This window comes from Lates calcarifer, linkage group LG15 (assembly GCF_001640805.2).
Source record: "Lates calcarifer isolate ASB-BC8 linkage group LG15, TLL_Latcal_v3, whole genome shotgun sequence".
NCBI classification, from domain to species: Eukaryota; Metazoa; Chordata; class Actinopteri; family Centropomidae; genus Lates; species Lates calcarifer.
The window spans coordinates 18595678-18613059 of record NC_066847.1 but is presented as its reverse complement, the minus strand read 5'-3'; the positions used below and the strand labels follow the sequence as shown (position 1 = coordinate 18613059).

The 17382-nt window shown below is 40.9% G+C and overlaps 2 protein-coding genes across 4 annotated transcripts in view; one reads left to right on the top strand and one right to left on the bottom strand.

The window, feature by feature from the left end:
- Window positions 1–11283, top strand: part of LOC108893179 (leucine-rich repeat and fibronectin type-III domain-containing protein 4) — a 39262-nt gene extending 27979 nt beyond the window's left edge. For both annotated transcript variants that reach the window (XM_018691041.2, XM_051076201.1), the window contains one exon: window positions 6584–11283. In XM_018691041.2, coding sequence (XP_018546557.1) covers window positions 6584–7922 — 1339 coding nt within the window. In that variant the 3' untranslated portion in view covers window positions 7923–11283. The remainder of the gene's footprint in view (window positions 1–6583) is intronic.
- The window catches only part of LOC108893161 (pyruvate carboxylase, mitochondrial), a 261450-nt gene that overhangs the window by 103562 nt on the left and 140506 nt on the right, over window positions 1–17382 (bottom strand). The window lies entirely within an intron of this gene.

The following is a 17382-nucleotide window of genomic DNA, read 5'->3' as shown; positions in this document are numbered from 1 at the left end:
CTATTTTATTGGAATTGTGTTACCTTGTATAGCATAGGTGTCACTGAGTTCAAATCCTGTGTGGAAACTGAAACTGATAGACATTACCAAATATCTCCAAATTAAATACGATGTAGTTTGTTGCTTTCTATTTTGAGTCTGCTATATGTTTTCAGTGTGTACATGTACCTTTAAAAAACATTGGCAATCTGATGGGATAAAAGTTGTCAATACTTAATGAATCAGTGGTACATGGGGACATTTGTATGACACTTGTATATGTCAGAGCCAAAAGTTTCGTATGAGGTTGTGAAGTCTTGAAGTGTCCAGACAGGAGGAGTGTAAGGGGATTTGACAATTTTCACAATTTCACTCCAGTCGCAACAGGATCAACCTTCCTGCTGGGCACTCAAAGTGTCAAGTTTGGCACAGAACTTAATGGGACCACAAACGATCACAGGGACAGACAGAGGAGGAAGGAGAGAGAATCATGCAGAGTCTAAGAAATAATGAGAATAATGAGAGTCTCAGAAAAGGGACGCAAAGTCAAAAAAGACAGGGTGAGAGTTTGACAGCCACGCTAAAGTAGCATGCTGAGAAATAGACAGATGAGAGCATGGGCAATGAGTCACAAATGAAAAAGGAAATGAAAGGATTAAAGAAGTAAGACCTGAAAATTAGGTGTATGGTAATACCACTCATTTACTGACACTAATTACACACTGTATTTGACTACTATTTGACAAGGAGTACTGAACCAGTCTATAAATACATTTAAAAATATGTGGTACACTGTATGAAACATTTTTTTTTCACTGGAGAAATCAAACATCCAGAGCTGCTTCTGTCATGTATTGGTCAATACAATATTGCAGGGGAAACTGATATCAGCATCCTATTTTAAGTCTGGTATGAGCCTGGTAACTAATACAAGAAATCATACAAGAAACAAGATAAGTGCATCTGCTGAGGCGTGGATAGATAGGGATGTAAGGAGAGATATAACAGTGGGGTAGGGAGGAGGCTTGCAGAGAAGAGAGAGGGAGTAAAGAAGAAAAGAGCAAAGATTTACAAGGCTGAAAGGATGGAGGAAATACAGTAAAGGAGGGAAGGTGGGGACAAAGAGGGGCGACTAAAAAACTAGGTTGAGAGTTACCCAAGGGGAAGATGTAATTGAGTGTTAAACTACTGTCAATACATGTGTCAGCTCACATCAGAGGCAGAGGGAGGAAGGAAAAGAGAATGGGTCAGCACTCAATACATATGTCAGCTTATATCATACTGTAAGGTCAGAGGAAGAGAGGAGATAAGTACGGGAGGTAGAGGGGGACAGACAGTGAGCTTCATACTACCTTTTATCACATGGTAAAAAATGAAATTAGGAGAAAACATGGAGAAAAGATGGAGAAAGACAAATGCTGGGGGATTGGGGAGGAGAAAGAGGTCATAAAAAAAGGAATGGGAATGAGAGAGAAAACAACTGAATCAGGCAGAGCAAGAAAATCAGGCCAAATGAGAGCGAGCCGAGTGAGAAGGGTAGATTAAGGAAAGCGAAAAGACAGAAGGAGGGATGAAACAAAATCTGGAGGGGAGGGGGGAAAAAAAGAGACTGACAGAAAGACAGATAAAGGAAAACAGAAGAAGAGATCAGACTAAATTGAGGGAGACAGCCAACGAGACAGTAAACAGTCCAACAAATCAAGACCAAAAATGGAGGAAAGGGTAAATGAACAAAAGACATGACATGAGAAAAAGAAAACGAGGGCAGTATAGATGTCAGTCAGAAGAGGAGATAATTGCTTTGTTGTTCCTCCTCGTCTTTCTCTCTTTCTCCCTCTCTCTCTCTCTCTCTCTGTGTGCCCAACCTTATCTGGTGTCAGACCACCAGACTTGGTAACACAGATAGAGAGAGAAAAAAAAAGGAGGAAGACATGAGGCAGCATGAGAACAATAGATGAAGAGGGACAGAAGAGAAAGAAAGAAGAGGAAAGGGGGACAGGACTCTACCACTCCACTCCTTTATCCCCTCTGCTATCACTCTTTTCTTGTCCTCTCTCCCCCCTCCCGGGTACTAATAATTACTCGTTTCTGTGTCACCAGCTTGAACAAAGCACTCCCTTGTCTCTTTCCCCCTGCATCTGTGTGTGTTCGTGCCTTTGCAGGGTTTAACCATGATTAGAAGCATGGAGAGGGAGACACACACACTCTTGGCATGTTAGGTGACAGATCGTAATGCATCTGCAAATACGGGGATGGTAATGAAAACAACACCCCCTGCCTCTTCTCCAAAAGTTCAATCTATCAATTCATTTTATTCCAGAGCTGTAGTTCAACTTATATGAGGCACACTTTATATTCATGAGCATATATCGTCTGAAGAAACACTGAGGATTTAGGTTAATATCTTTCCTGTGTCCGGGATGCATAAGCATACCACAGAACTTCATATCTGCATGTACATGTGACAATAGGCATGTAAATATGGTTAAAAATTCATAATGCAGCGAGTTGTAGCGAATCAGCATATCAAAGATGCATGTGTTTGTGAATGTGTCCGGGTCTTCCATGTATATTTCAGTGAATCTGCTTGCCTATTTCTGTCGCTGCCAGCGTGGCAAAAACAACTAGAGAGGTGATTCACGATCTCATAAGGGAGGGATGGTAGGGCGGAGGAGAAGAGTGGTGATACAGGGAGAGGGGGAGAGGAAGAGAGGGAAGATGAGAAATATAAGATGAGGGCAAATGGAGAGGTGGCAGGGAAGAGGAAAGAAGGGCTGGATGAAAGATGAAGAGGATGAGAATGAGGGAAGAGCAGACGGAGATAAAGAGGAAATGATGAGGAGAAGAGAGGAGAAGGAAGAGGGGAGTTAGAGTGACCTTGGATGCTGAATAATGGTACACGGTTATAGCTGTGGCTAATAGAGACATAGTACAGTGACTGCAAAGAGGAGAAAGGCTCGGAGGTCAAGTAGAGCCCAGTGAGAATTGGCTAAGGATTTGTGGTGAGCAGAGCTTATTGGCTGCAGAAATACAGAGGAGGTAAAATAGACAGAGAGAGAGAGAGAGAGAGAGAGAGAGAGAGAGAGAGAGAGAGAGAGAGAAAGCAGGTGAACAGATGAGGAAAGGGAATGAACATAGGTAAAAATGGTAGTCAAATGGTAAAAGGTGCCAACAAAGAGGTTGAACATTGAACAAAAAAAGGTGCACCACTGCAGTTTTAGGTACAGGAAAAGAAAGGATGGGTGATTACAGTGATGAAAAAGGCAGAGGATACTGAGAGATAAGAGGGAGTGACTAATCAGCGAAAAGACAGATATCTGTTCATAAAAGATGGACAGAAAAAGAATAAGGAGGATAGACAAAGGGATGATCAAAAAAGATCTGAAAAGAAGGATAGAGGGAAGAATGGAGGATAGAGGGAATAAAGGTTTGGACACTGAATGGCAGGATTAGAAAAATGACTCAAGGATTCAGTCAAGGTGTGTGCATGTGTGTGAGTGGTGGTCACACAATGGAGGACCCATCAAACAGTTTGATGCTGTGTCCCAATTTATCATACATAGTATACAGTGCAAGAAGCATTCAGCTGTTTTATGTTAATCCACATATATACAATTTCATTTGGTGCAGGGTAATTCATAATGCAACCATATCAGAAAGTAGAAAGGGAATCAGCACAAATGCTGCTTGTATACAGCATCACAGTTTCTTTCCCAGCACCGACTCCAATAAGGCATGCAACAGTACATCGACAATATTAATCAAACTGAGACACTAAGCGACATGGGAAAAGGGGGTAAAGAAAGGACACGGGAAACCAGCATTAACCCGACAGTGAATCAAAGTGAGAGAATGCCCATTTAAATATAACCTTTGTTACAGAGAGCCAGCCCCTCAGCCAAGCATGACTCCCCACAGTGATGGTCAAGTCTCTATGCCTTGCGGGATCTATCAATTATATTCAGACACATAAAAGCTCTAGATGAACTGACACCACTGTAATATTTCTCAGGGCCTTTTATAAGCCTTTAATATGACCAAGGCTTTTTATTCAGAAACAGAGGCAGCAGTAGCGTTATGAGTGCTGCTTCTTGCATATTTCATGTGGGAAATCTGATTGAGCACCCACTGCCTTTACTACTGGACTTTACAGGGGTAATTCGCAATCCTCCGGTGTGACTGATTGCCTAAGACAGGCTGTCATTTTAAGTTTTCATTTCTGAGATATTTGGTTATAATGCTTTGGTTTGGATTTAGTTCTAAGAATGCCTTACTCTTTGCTGTAGGAATATAAAAAGTACTTACTCAAAACCTTAATTGTGCTACTTTCTTCCACAATTTTAGTTATTAGTTTAGTGAAGTTTAGTGCAATAAAGCTTTGCAATAAAGTCAGTGGCCATCATTTCACAGCTACCTGACACCTTGAACAATGAAAATTCTTCAAGGGAATGAATCTGTTAGAGAGGACATTCAAACTGTCTGCAGTCTTATTTTTCTAATGCTTGTTTGGAGTTTTCTGTGATCCAACAAGACAAAATTCATGTTCAGGGTTAGTGTTCACTCTTTGAAAGAAACAGATGACTAATACTCTAGGAAATGAAGCCATGGAAATTGACTGATCATGAAAACGGAGTAATGCATGGATATTGTGTGAATACATGCTTTCACTAAGAACTACTGCACTGAACCAAATAATGAGCCTTTGCCATAGTAACACACACCTGGTCCCAAAGTTACTCCAGCACAGAGAATGAGTTAATTGGCGAATTTGTGACAGTGTTAGAAAGCAATCTATAGCGACCTAATGACCACTGGATAAGGCTGATTTTAATGAGACAGCCCCATGTGTCCATTCAGATTACACTGGGACTTGGAATGTCATACAGTACATTGTAATTCCTTATCAAATCATACTGAGCTTCTGCAGGAAATGAGTTTGGAGGTATTTCTGTGCCAGTCCTTGCTATTCAAATCACTCCAGGCGATTTGCTAAGGCAGCGTAACTGAGTTTGCTACACGCTGTTCTTTGCAAAAAAATACTTTTAATCCTAAATTATACCTGTGCCATAGTTGATGTTCTGAGCATTTGTTCAGAAAATTACAATTTCGTTCACTTTTAAGCCTTGAGAAGACAGTGAAAATCAGTGATCAATATCCCAAATAACCCATAACCCAAATCCATGGGTCTGCCCTGTAGCTTGCCTTGAATATGCCCCTCTTTTGCTTCCCAGCTAACTTGGTATTATTCAAGACAGCTAATCCTCTTATTTCTGTAATGCTGATATAAATATGTTTGTGAGAATCGGTCTGATATCATTTGTTGAATTTGCTTATATAAGTGCAGCTAATAACACCCGATTTAAGATTTAAGAAAAACACAGGTAGGGTAAATAGCTGCTGTCCTTGGTCTCTTTATTTTGAATAAGCAGACTAAGGTTAGGGGGCCTTCTAAAGTTGGTCCCCTGGTATCTCAGACATTTATAGGATGTGGCTCAAGTCTGAGGGGAATCGGAATGGTTAGCAAGAGAAGATACAAATAAGCTCTTTTGATGTAGTGTGAAGAAGGGGTGAAAAAAGGAACTTGGGAGTGCAAATATACAGGCCAGGCAAGAAAAAAAGAAATCACTAACAAAATATTCATAGTAGCAACACAAAAATACACAAATACACACTTGCCCACACAAGAGGGTTGGACAGCAGAGGGCAAAGTCATACCCATCAGCGACAGGCACTTGAGCTGTGCGAGCTGTGCTACAGTCTCCCACACACACACTTTACCCTAGCAGGTCACATACACAAACCCTCTAACACAAAATTACACACAGATTTTCATTCTAGTATGCCACAAATACAAACATATACAACCATGAACACATGCACACAACTCATGTAATGCCTGTGCCCCTCCATTCGTACCACCACCTCTCCTCATTGTTTTTTCCCTCTCTCCGTCTCTCTATCGTTCACCTATCCTCCGTTTGTTAGTTCTAACAGCTGCTCGAACACTTAAAATGAGGACACATTCAAAGCACTTGTCTCTTTATTATCCCATGCAAGCACTCGCTCATTAGACACATACTAGAACACATTTGCAGTCAGAAGACAACAAAACATACCCTCACTTGTGACAATACACATTCATTTATAATCAAAACCACAAAATGTACCAGCTTTACTGCTATAATTGCACTAACCGTTAAACCTAAAATGGCCTCTATTTCCAATGTGAGGTCCCACAAAATGGCTTGACTTTTGCTTCTCGCAGGGATTCTAGTACAAGCACGCACATATACACACACCCCTGCACTCCAAATGAGCAGACAGAGTTCTCTTTTCATGTTCCCTGGGCGCGCTCTCCATCAATAGCCTCATTTTCCCTCTCTCCCCTTACTGCAGTATCCACTCCTGCACTGTTTCCAGCCATCCTTTTACCCCTCCTTTCCTCTGCTTCGTTTCCAGTATCCAAGCCTTTCTCCTTAGTTCCACAGCAGTCTAAATATTCAGGCTACACTTGAAGTTACTGCAGATATTTTACATTTCACTTCACATCCTGTGCACAGTGTGCTTGTTTATTTAACTGGCCTCTTCTTTTTTTCCTCTTTAGAATTCTACCATCAACCAGTGACCGTTTCCTGTTGAAGAATTTGGTTTCCGGTGTGGACTATAACCTCTGCGTGCTGGCCATTTTTGATGACTCCATCACATCATTAGCAGCAACAAAAGTTCTGGGCTGTACCACATTCTCCACCAAGGATGTCTACCCAGCATGCCGCTCTCTCCAAGCTCACTTTCTGGGAGGGACACTTACCATCTTGGTTGGCGGCGTTGTTGTGGTCACCCTACTCGTATTCACTGTGGCACTCATGGTTCGCCACCGTGTTTGCAATCATGGTGACCACATAATATGTCACAACAGCAACACTGAGGCAGGAGGTGGGGCCTGCTGTCAAGGTGGAGGTGTCGGGGGGGGGGACAAAGGGGGAAACAGTAGTGGGTGCTATCAATCAAATGGTTCTGGGGACATGATGATGGTGGTCCTGCCCAACGGTCTGCCTTCTAAAAGAGGAGGGGACAAGGACAAGGAAAAGGACAAGGACAAGGAGAAGGAAGCAGCTGATTCTGCTTCTGCTCTGCCACCAAAACTCCCTCCAAAGCCCAGACCCAAGCCTAAAGTCAACCTGGAGCAGTTTCTTTCAGCTGGGGGGGTAGTTTCCACGACAACGGGGGCAGGCGGAGAGATGGCATTGGTGGTGAGGCAGAGGAAGCTGGACAAGGCACCACCGTACACCCCTGAAAGTGACAGAACTCCCCTCTACTACTCCCCTTCCCCTCCATCCACCCTGCCCCGTCAGTCACACTCCAGGGACCGCCCAAAACCCCGTCTGGAGCGAGAACTGACCAATCGTGCCAGTTTCTCCCTGGCTGCACCCCTGAGAGACTCAGAGTTGTTGGACTGGAGAAACACTCCCCGAGGCAGGGACAAATGGAACTCCTCACAGGCTTATCAGAGTCCTGTATCCCCTCTAAGTCCTGCCTGCAGGACGGTTAGCAAACGGCGGCACTCGCTGGATATGGGCTCCTCTGTAGCCCTAGCGACTGATGCTGCAGCAACTGTTGCCAAGCGCTACGGTGCTGTCAGTTACGCAAAGCGGCTCAGTGTGATCTGGACGAGGCGGAGCCAGTCGCTTCATGGAATGCTGGTGCAGTGCGCCTCGACGACAAGCACAACATCTTCAACAACCAGCGACGAGGGCGAAGGTGGTGGGGGCTTTGGAGCACACTGCGAGTTCCAAAGGGGATATATCCATGCTTATAACACCACCAACTCCAACTCTAACACTGGGATTGCTACTGGCGGGAAAGCGGGCAGTGCAAAAGAGAGGGGGAGGGAGAAAGGGAAGGATGGAAGGAATGTTGAAGAACTGGAGGAAAGCGTTGTGTAGGGGGTAGTTGAAAAAAGAATAAAAAAGTTAAGAGGGATAAAGGGTTCTGTGAGAGGACAGTTTGAATGGGATCTTGATTTGAGGAGGGTAAAGAGGTAGGACAGGGAAGATGAAGTGATTGCAGATGAGGAACAGAAGGTTGAGTTCAGAGCGAGGAAGAAGAATAAAATTGACTTAAGTCTCACTTGTGCAGCTCCTTAATTTGCCCGGGGAGAAGTCGAGAAAAGTGTACCTGGCAGTGAGGTGGAGATTTTTAAGAGGCTCTTTATAACTGACCTGAAGAGTGATGGGTGGAAAAATGTGACAGGAGAAGGGCGTGAGTGGGAGAAACGAAACGGGTTGGCAGTTTTAAAATGGTCATTAAATACTCAAGGCTGAGTTCAAGCTGTATCAGTAAAAAATGACTGATATAAGAAAGAAAAAGTAGAAAAAAAGAAAGTAGTAAAACAAAAACAAAACTCAAAATCTAGGCAAAAAGAGTGACAGTTGTTAGACAAGACAATGGGAGTAGCATATATATAGTCACAAAGAGGGGAAAACATAAATAGAGCAACAGAATGATGGTTACATAGCAGAGACAGAAATGATGTGCGCTCAGAGTGGATTTGCTGTGAAGCCTATACACTAATAGGACCAGACTCTTGCTAACACTTCAACTCCCCAGGGCCCCTGCACCCACACCACCACAAGGATTTACATTGGATCAAAAACGTTGAGAAATATTCTTACTCTGATAAAAATACAACAGTAAAAAAGATTTTGATGACATAGCCCCGCTTTGCTATCTTGTTTTTTTGACTCCAACACTGACAGCCATTTTGAACCTCTTTCCCAAAACATAATGAATGTGACTTTTATGCGTCCTCTGTGGCTGGACAATGATTTTGGCTCGCCGTGCCTGCGGATTATGGGAGCATAAATACCGAGCTGGGTGCATTGGACATGATCAATCGATATGGGCTGGAAAGAGCGAGTGGAGCACAGACATTATTAAAAGAAAGACATCGGGATTACAATGGAGTCGATATGGATTACAGAATGGAGGAGACAGGGGGGTATGATGGAACATGTGCACGTGTGCATTTCTGAGAGACAAGATCATATTGGATGTTGGATAATAATGGACCAAACAAATAATGCTAATGGATGCATAAGTGTGCATGCACTGATGGGTCAGGGACAGGATGTGTGTATGTGTGCCTGTGTGTGTATTTGTGTGCGCACATATGAATGTTTGTGAGGGGCAATCCAGTCAACCAGACTCTGTTAACGTCTGAGAAGGTTTAGTGCTTTCTAGAAATGTTGTAAAAGGAATTAATCAAAACATTTAAGATTACAGGAGATCAAAATGTCCAGCGTGAAGCAAACTGAAAATATGACATTTTCACCAAAACCAGAATAAATCACTATTTTTCAGCAATGTAGCATGTTCAGAAAGCATCAACAATTGAGGGGGAATCAAAATGTCAAATTAATTTTTGTGACTTCAGGTTCTTTTGTGCCACATGGATTCATGTTAAATCCAAACAGCGAATGTTTTCAGAGAGGAACCGCTTTAAAAAACATGAAGCCACTAATGATATAAACTCGTCCTTTGGAAAATTTGTAAAAAAAAAATGGGATGACTGATCCATTGGCACAGACCACAGAGACTCTTAAAACATCTATTAATGAGAAAAAATGAAAAGAGAAAACTTGAAAGTACATATATATAGTATATATATATATATATATAAAATGATGTTACTTGTCGCACCATGTGTTTCTGTTTTCTGGGGAATGATGTTAGGATCAAATACAAAATATAAAATGTGTGATTTTTTGTTTCAAACAAAAAATCTTCATGATTAGAACAGAAAATGTTCATTATGACTAGGCAGAAAAAATAATGTTCAAAATAGATGCTGAAGAAGCACATACAGCACAAAACACACAAACTGGCAAGCACACACACACCAAAATACAGACACACACAAACAAATGCCTATAAAACAGAGCCAATTACATTAATAATAATGACTTTTAAACATTACTGTTGTTTCCTTTCTGTTTTTATTTCATTTTGCCAAAGTAAATATTGTTCTCTGGACTTGATATAAATAATAAAAATTACACGTATGAAACTTGAAAGTTGGACTCAGTAACACAAGGGAGTGATTGTGTGTCGAGTTAATGAGCATGTATGTTTACAAATGTACTTAAAATGTGTTTTGCACAAAGCAGGAAAAGAATTTACAGTAGGACATTATTTGTCTGTGTCAGTGTGGTTTACAACATCACCAAGCCCCAACACCAGATTCAAAGACAATTAAGTTCTATTTAAATCAGCTCTATTAGTCATAAGATATGTAGATATGTATGAATAAAAAAAATCTAGCATTATTGAGAGAGAATTGTGAGGATAATTCAGTCTTGATGAAAATGTTTTGAGCTAAAGGCAAACTTGTGAGTTAAAGATACTTGAATGCATGTCTGTCTGGCAAAAATGAAGTTGTTTACTTGTCAGTCAGTGGAGTTGATTAGGAGGTAAGTAACCCTTCTTGAGGTAATTAAAAACAGCGTATGACAGAGAAAAGGTGAGATGAGAAAAAACTGTGCATAAAAGAGCAGCAAACAGAGAGAAAGAGGGAGATCAAGAGTCCCGGGAACAGATGGAAATGCATTTAGAAAGACAAAAAGATATGAGTAAACAAAAGACTTCCCAACAGATCTGATTTGACACAGAATAGGAAAGAGAGCCCAAGTGACAACAAACAGATTGAAAAAGATTGAAGAGAACTAAAAGTTGTCAAACTAATGGATCATGATTCTGATGCTTTGTTATTATCAACCTAATCCTGCTGGTTTCCGACAGTCTAATGGAAGACATTACAAGACCCTTTCGCTGATACCTGCAGCTCAGTTTAACACTAATTTAGCAGCAAAGCAAAGCAAAGCTGGCAGCAATCTGCAACTCAACATAGCTAATTAAACTTCTAAAAATACAAATGAGCAGAAGAAAAGACAACAGTAAATTGGAAACATGTACCACCAAACCAAAACATTCATTCATTTATCCATTTTCTTTATCCAGGTCATGGCACCACAGGCAACGCAAGGTAGCCCAGACCTCTTTCTCAACAGCCACATCATCTAGTTGCTTCTGGTTGCCAACCAGAATACCTCCACTGGGAGGTGCATGGGATGCAGAAACCAAAACGATAAGCTGAAAAGGGATTAATGCTGCACAGAGCTGCAGGCTTGAGTGTTATTTCTCAGTTGGATCAGCAATAGTAGTGACCATTTCACATTACAGACAGTAATTTGATTTAATACCTAAAGTAGTGCTTGTAGAAAATAAAGTCTAAAATCTGTGAAAAGAGAGAGCTGGACAGAGATCTTTTTTTTTATTTCCCTCCATCTCACTCGATTGTTTCTTCTACTTCTCTTGCATGTTTTCATTTTCTATCAAATCCTTTGCAGATGCTGCTACAGTGTGTGAAAGTTGTAGAGAGAGTGCAAGAGAGACAGAGATGTAAGAATGCTGACACACCTAGAGATGGACAAATAGATGATGATGAGCAAGGGAAAAAGGCAAAGAAGAGAGGGCAGGGAGAGGTCATTGTGTTTAGCTGTCAGTGTTTAGCTTTCAGTGTGTGCTTGTGTGTGTGTGTGTGTGTGTGTGTGTGTGTGTGTGTGTGTGTGTGTGTGTGTGTGTGTGTGTGTGTGTGTGTATTCCCATGTGTGCCTCTGCACATATCCATGGCTGAATGGATGCTCCTTTCCAAATGTGTGTGTGAGAGACAGAAAACAAACACCATGTGTTGAGTGTGTGTACTGGTGTTATTTCTGTCACAAAAGTACTTTGCCACAATTTAGTACTAGGCAGATAAAAGATCCTTTAACCACAGAGGGATCAAATGAGACTGGTTAACTTGTGTGCCTGTGTGCAAGCGTGTGTGTGTTGAACATGTGAAAAGAGTTAATATGTTCTCTTGCCTTGTGAGCTTCAGACACCAGACGTCACCTGAGTGGCAGACAGTGTTCTAATTTGAGACCATCAACAGTGACATGAGGAAGAGAAAGAAAGGGGGAGAGAGGGAGAGGGAGACAGAGAGAGAGAGCGCGTGAGATAGAGAGAGAGTGAGCGTGTGTGTGGTGTGTGTGTGTGTGTGTGTGTGTGTGTGTGTGGTGTGTGTGTGTGTGTGTGTGTGTGTGTGTGTGTGTGTGTGTGTGTGTCAGACTCCAGGTTAGAGGGCAATTTGATTTCAAACTCATAAGTGGCCACATTAAAGGCTACAGTCACCTTTTAGAAAAGGAGAGTCAGTGTATATGCATCGGTCTGTGTTTGTAAGTCCGTGCATGTATGGTGTGTGTGTGTGTGTGTGTGTGTGTGTGTGTGTGTGTGTGTGTGTGTACTTTCGTGTGACAGACAGGAACAACACAGCACAGAACACTACCCCTCCCCCTGCTTTCTTTGCCAAAGGCAAAACCCTGGCCCAATTTGACTAATTAAAAAAATGCTGAGTAATGTGCAAACACACATCCACACAAAAGCTCACCTTTTAACACACACATTCACAAATGTGCATATATATGCACTACAGGATAACCTTGAGGCAGTGAGGTTTGCATGTTTCTGTGTGCACGTGTTGTGTATATATGTATGTGTCTTGAAAGGCCATGCCTGCTTTTAAACAAACTTCCTCTGACATTTGCAGTTATGATCAAGGTATGATGCATTTGCCTGCAGTGAGCTGAGTAACTGCTGACTTGGGATGCATCAGGACTCAGCACCTCCTGTGCTAAAAACCAGCTGGACCAGTTCTGCAACATACTGAACTGTGCCATGATAGAGGCAATACAGAGACCATTCTAACCAGCTCTGTACCACAGGCAGAAGTACCAAGATTATCGCAACAAATAATTACAAACCAATGATATTTCCATGGCAACTGTGTGGATGTGTCACCAGTGTAGAGTCTGAAATTATTAGCTGAACTCTTTTGATACAGGCCTTAAAGCAGCACACTAGATGAAAAATACAAAGAGCTGAACAGACCTCAGTTCAAAAAGATAATCCCAGGGTCCTTTTAAAACATGACTCAACCTTCTATATCTTGGCCAATTGAATTGATTAAATTAGTGCAGACATTATACTGTAACTTGCAAGGACATAACTCTTTTGAGAAAAGTAGTGATATTGTAAAGGAGTATTAGTGGGAATATATAACAAGAGGACACAGCTCAAGCTCTCATGTTCAATGCTCTGATGCTCAGAAAGAACAAAATCTTTCCATCTCCATCTCTCGCCCAAAGTCAGCTGGCACCAGCCACCCATAGGCAAGAGAAGGCACATGTCGAAAACATACATTCGTTTCTATTTATATCATTATGTGTTTAGAAGAACTATAAACTCTCCAAAGACAGAGTGGCAGTAGGAATCACATGGTGCTTCACATCTCATCACCTTAAATGAAAGTAGTGTGACAGTGGCAAAGTTATTGTTTAACTCACAGCAACAAATAATATATGAAACAAAAATGATTTTGGTTCAGAGGCTAAAAATAAGCAAATTGGTTAAAGAAAAAAACTTTACTTTTTGAGTATAAAACAATTTTACATGTGACTTTCTGATACTACATGAATATTATTGATTATTTTATCATATGTGCATGTCATTTGGTTACATGTACACTACAGCTATGCAATTTTATCCTGTCACTTTGAGATTCAGGAACACCGCAGAAAACCTTTACAGTAAATCTAAAGATTCCACTTTCATATTTTTGCCTGAATGATGAAATGCCACTTTAGCTGCAGCTCTGACTTTCTAGGTCCCGCTACAAGTTAATGAACCATCATATACCTCTATCACTTGGCCTGAATATTCAAGGTTGATGACAATGATGGTAATGTAGTGTCATTTTGACAGGACACTAACCTGAACATTTAGCATATAGAATCTATAATCATCCAGACACTAATCTCTGTTTCTATCAGGTATTTAATTATTCTTTTTGTTTGCGATTATGGTTAACAAGGCCCAGGGGAAATGAGGCTTGAATGACAACTACAAATCATCAGGAGAGCTAATAATGAATGGTTGGTGGCTGCACAATGCTCTCATTGAGCATGTATAACAGTGTAAATCTAAGTGAATTATTACCTACACATTACATGACGGGATTCTCTGAGGTTACCCATGCAATACTTCAAAGCATTCACAAACTTTAAACTGTATAGATCAGATCAGTGGGAGTGAAGACATACTCAAAGTGTTTCTGTTAATCATGAATTGAGTGCATCACTGTTTCATAGTCAACTCATTGCAGCAGGGAGAAGCTGACAGAGAAAAACAAAGGAGATGAGGAGATAGAAGTAGTGAGATAGCAGGAGAGAGGTAGATAAAAAGATTGATTGGACATATAAGAGCAAAGAGGAGGAGAGAGATGGGAGTTGCAGCAAATAGAGAGATCAATGGAGGAAGTGAGAAAGAGAACAGGAGTACTACAGCACAATGATTTGCGTTATCTAAATACATGATACAGAGAAACAGTTTTTAAAAAATCTTTTTTTGGTTACCAGAACTGCTGACAGATACCAAACAGGAAACAAGCCTCCAGTTGGTGTAAAATTGATACCTTCAAGTTAGGGTTTACTGGAAATGTGCTGAATTTTGATAAACACCAGCACTACTGATACCACAGGCTTGAGACAAACACCAACAGTCTCCGCTGGAGTGTGTTTAATTACGCCAAGGTAGCAGAGTTAATTTGATAATGACATGCTACACAGAGCACATTTAAAGGAACAGATGCGAGAAGAGATAAAAGAGAAAGAGAGATGACAGAGGAGAGAAAGGAGACAGACAAAGGAGGAGAAACAATGCTCAAACTACAGGAGTGCTAAAATGATAGAAGACTGAGCTTCCTGCAAGGCTTTACCTTCATGCTTCATTTCCTTTCTTTTCTCTCTCTCTCTCTCTGCCTTCCTCACTGTCTCTCCGCAATCTTTAATTTAACCTATCTAATTTGCTCTCCCCTTCACCTCTACTGACTTCTCATTCAATGCTCTGTTCACTGCATTCACTCCTAATCTCCACTTCTCTCTGACCTCCCTCCTCTCTCATGCTCCTTTGCTCGTATCACTTATTGTTGTGCCAGTTCAGTCTAGCTGTCTCTCACTCATTTTATTCTGCTCTCCTGACTTTAAGAAAATATTTTTTGGCTCTGTGTCAGTCTCCCTTGAAGAATATTAACTTGCTCTCTTTCTCCTCATGCCCTTTCCTTCCTTTGGCTTTTTTTTAATGTAGAATTTTAATATGCTTCTTTACTGTCACTCCCACCTCTGGCTTACCACATCAGCACCACCCTACCTACCCACTCATATGCTTTAATATTAAAATTCCTCTCTCTACTTTTATTATTTCACCCAGATATATTTTGGCATTTCACCTTTGCCCCTCTGTCCTTGTCTCCATCCATTTTATTCTTTCGATTCTTTGTTTCCTTTCCTCCCCACTTTTGCCCTTTCTTTTTAAATTCCCCTTTCTCAGTCTCAGCAGCTGTATTTAAAAACAGTGTGCAGTGAGTTATTTACTATGTACATGAGTGCATGCATGCAATGAGAAATGGACTAAAAAAAAGCTACAAATCCACATTAGTGAGGGCTTTTTAATGAGTTAGTATATATTCATTTGAAGATTAGAAAGCTTTAAATTTAAGAAAAATTCTAATTTAATGAAAAGATTTTGAAATCTGGGATACTACTTTCACTGTATACAGAAAAACAAGATCTCTTCCATTTAGCAGATCTCTCCTTCACTTCTGTCCTCATTCTTGTGTCATCGTTCACACATTTTCCTCTCCTCTCCCTCTTCTGCCTACTGCTCATTCAAGCCAAGTGAGAGGACATTTTAATCAGATGACTATGATTACCTCTCCCTTCCCCCCTGTTGTCTCAATGAGGAAAATCCCCTCCTTATCCTCTATCTTTTTTCACTTCCTGTTCACATCTTCTATGATCTGTTTTAAACCATGAGATAAAATTTTACTTCTATTGTTCTATGTTTCCTTTGACAAGCTCAGATGTGGGAATTGGGAACCAACATGTTCGTCCTATTGCAAAAAAAAAAAAAAAAAAAAAAAAAAAAAAAAAAACTGACAGTCAGGAACAGAACAGGATGCCTTTATCCAGTGTACCCTGCACCATTATGAGCACACATGTATTTTTTTTTTTTATCCTAGTTGGAACAGAGCCCTCCGGCAGTATTGGTGTCACCTTATCCTTCTAACCCAGCTATTGAGCTACACAAGGAATGAGACCCCTGACCACAGCAGTGTCAGTAAATGTTTTATCAATTGAGGTACATGAGGTGACATGTCTTTCACACAGTTGAATGGACAGGCTCAGTTGGAGATTTGGAGTGGCCTACTACTGAAAGAATACAAACTTGGTGTTCACAAAATGTTAGGCCTCATTCATGATGTGTTTGTGTACACGGCTTGAATTTAGACTTGCTGCTACCACTCAATACCACACTGCTAAAGGCAGAGTTGTTTACAGTCCAGTAAACCAAACAAAACCAAAACAATGAGCTAAACAAGGCTGAAAAGTTCCACAAAGCTGAGAGAAACTGTGAAGTCAGGTAATAATCATCTATGTGATTTCCATTACTTATTGTTATTTGATCACTTGTTCATTAAAAAAAACAATATTGATTAAAATAAAGCTTTGCTACAGTTTGCTGCAGTTTAAGGATGTAATCTAGTGTTGGCAGATCAGCCGACAAACGGTTTCTAATTTTAAATCAAGCCTATTCTTTTTATCTTCCAACACTAAGACATATTCTGCAGTATTAATCTCTAAAAAGACACTTGTTCCTCTTGGGCTGTTACTCTCCTGTTCAATCTTAAAATAAATAAATAAATAAATTTTATTTGCCCAGTCTCAGTTGCCTCACTTCAGAGCTTCTTGGAAGTCCTTTCCTCACTCTCTGAAATGCCGGCTCTCTCCATCTTGCAGTTTATCCAATTTCTGTCCCTTTCTCCATTTCACATCTTCAGGACTTGCTCTGGATGGTCTTACGAGTGCAGCTGTTTCCTCTCACTCCCTCCCTCAATCTCTTTCACCTCTGCCAATTTCCTTCATTTAACTTGTGTCTTCCTTTTGCAACTGAGGGAGCACATCACTTAACTGATAGCCTCTCTTAAAAACTTGAGGAAGTTTCATTCTCTGCTTCTCCACAATCTCTTTTCTGTTCACCCCTTCACCTGTGTATCACTGATGTTTCTTCAGTACGCTCCATTTTGTTTCCCCTCACTTTTTTATTTCTGACATTTCTTCTTTTCTCATATTTTGTCCCAGATGTGATTTTGCCATTTCCCTCCTTTTTCTTCTACTTCACCACAGGGCCTCTCCTGCTCATCATTACCTCCCTCAACATCCAGCCCAGTGCCCATCTCTTCTTCACTTTTCC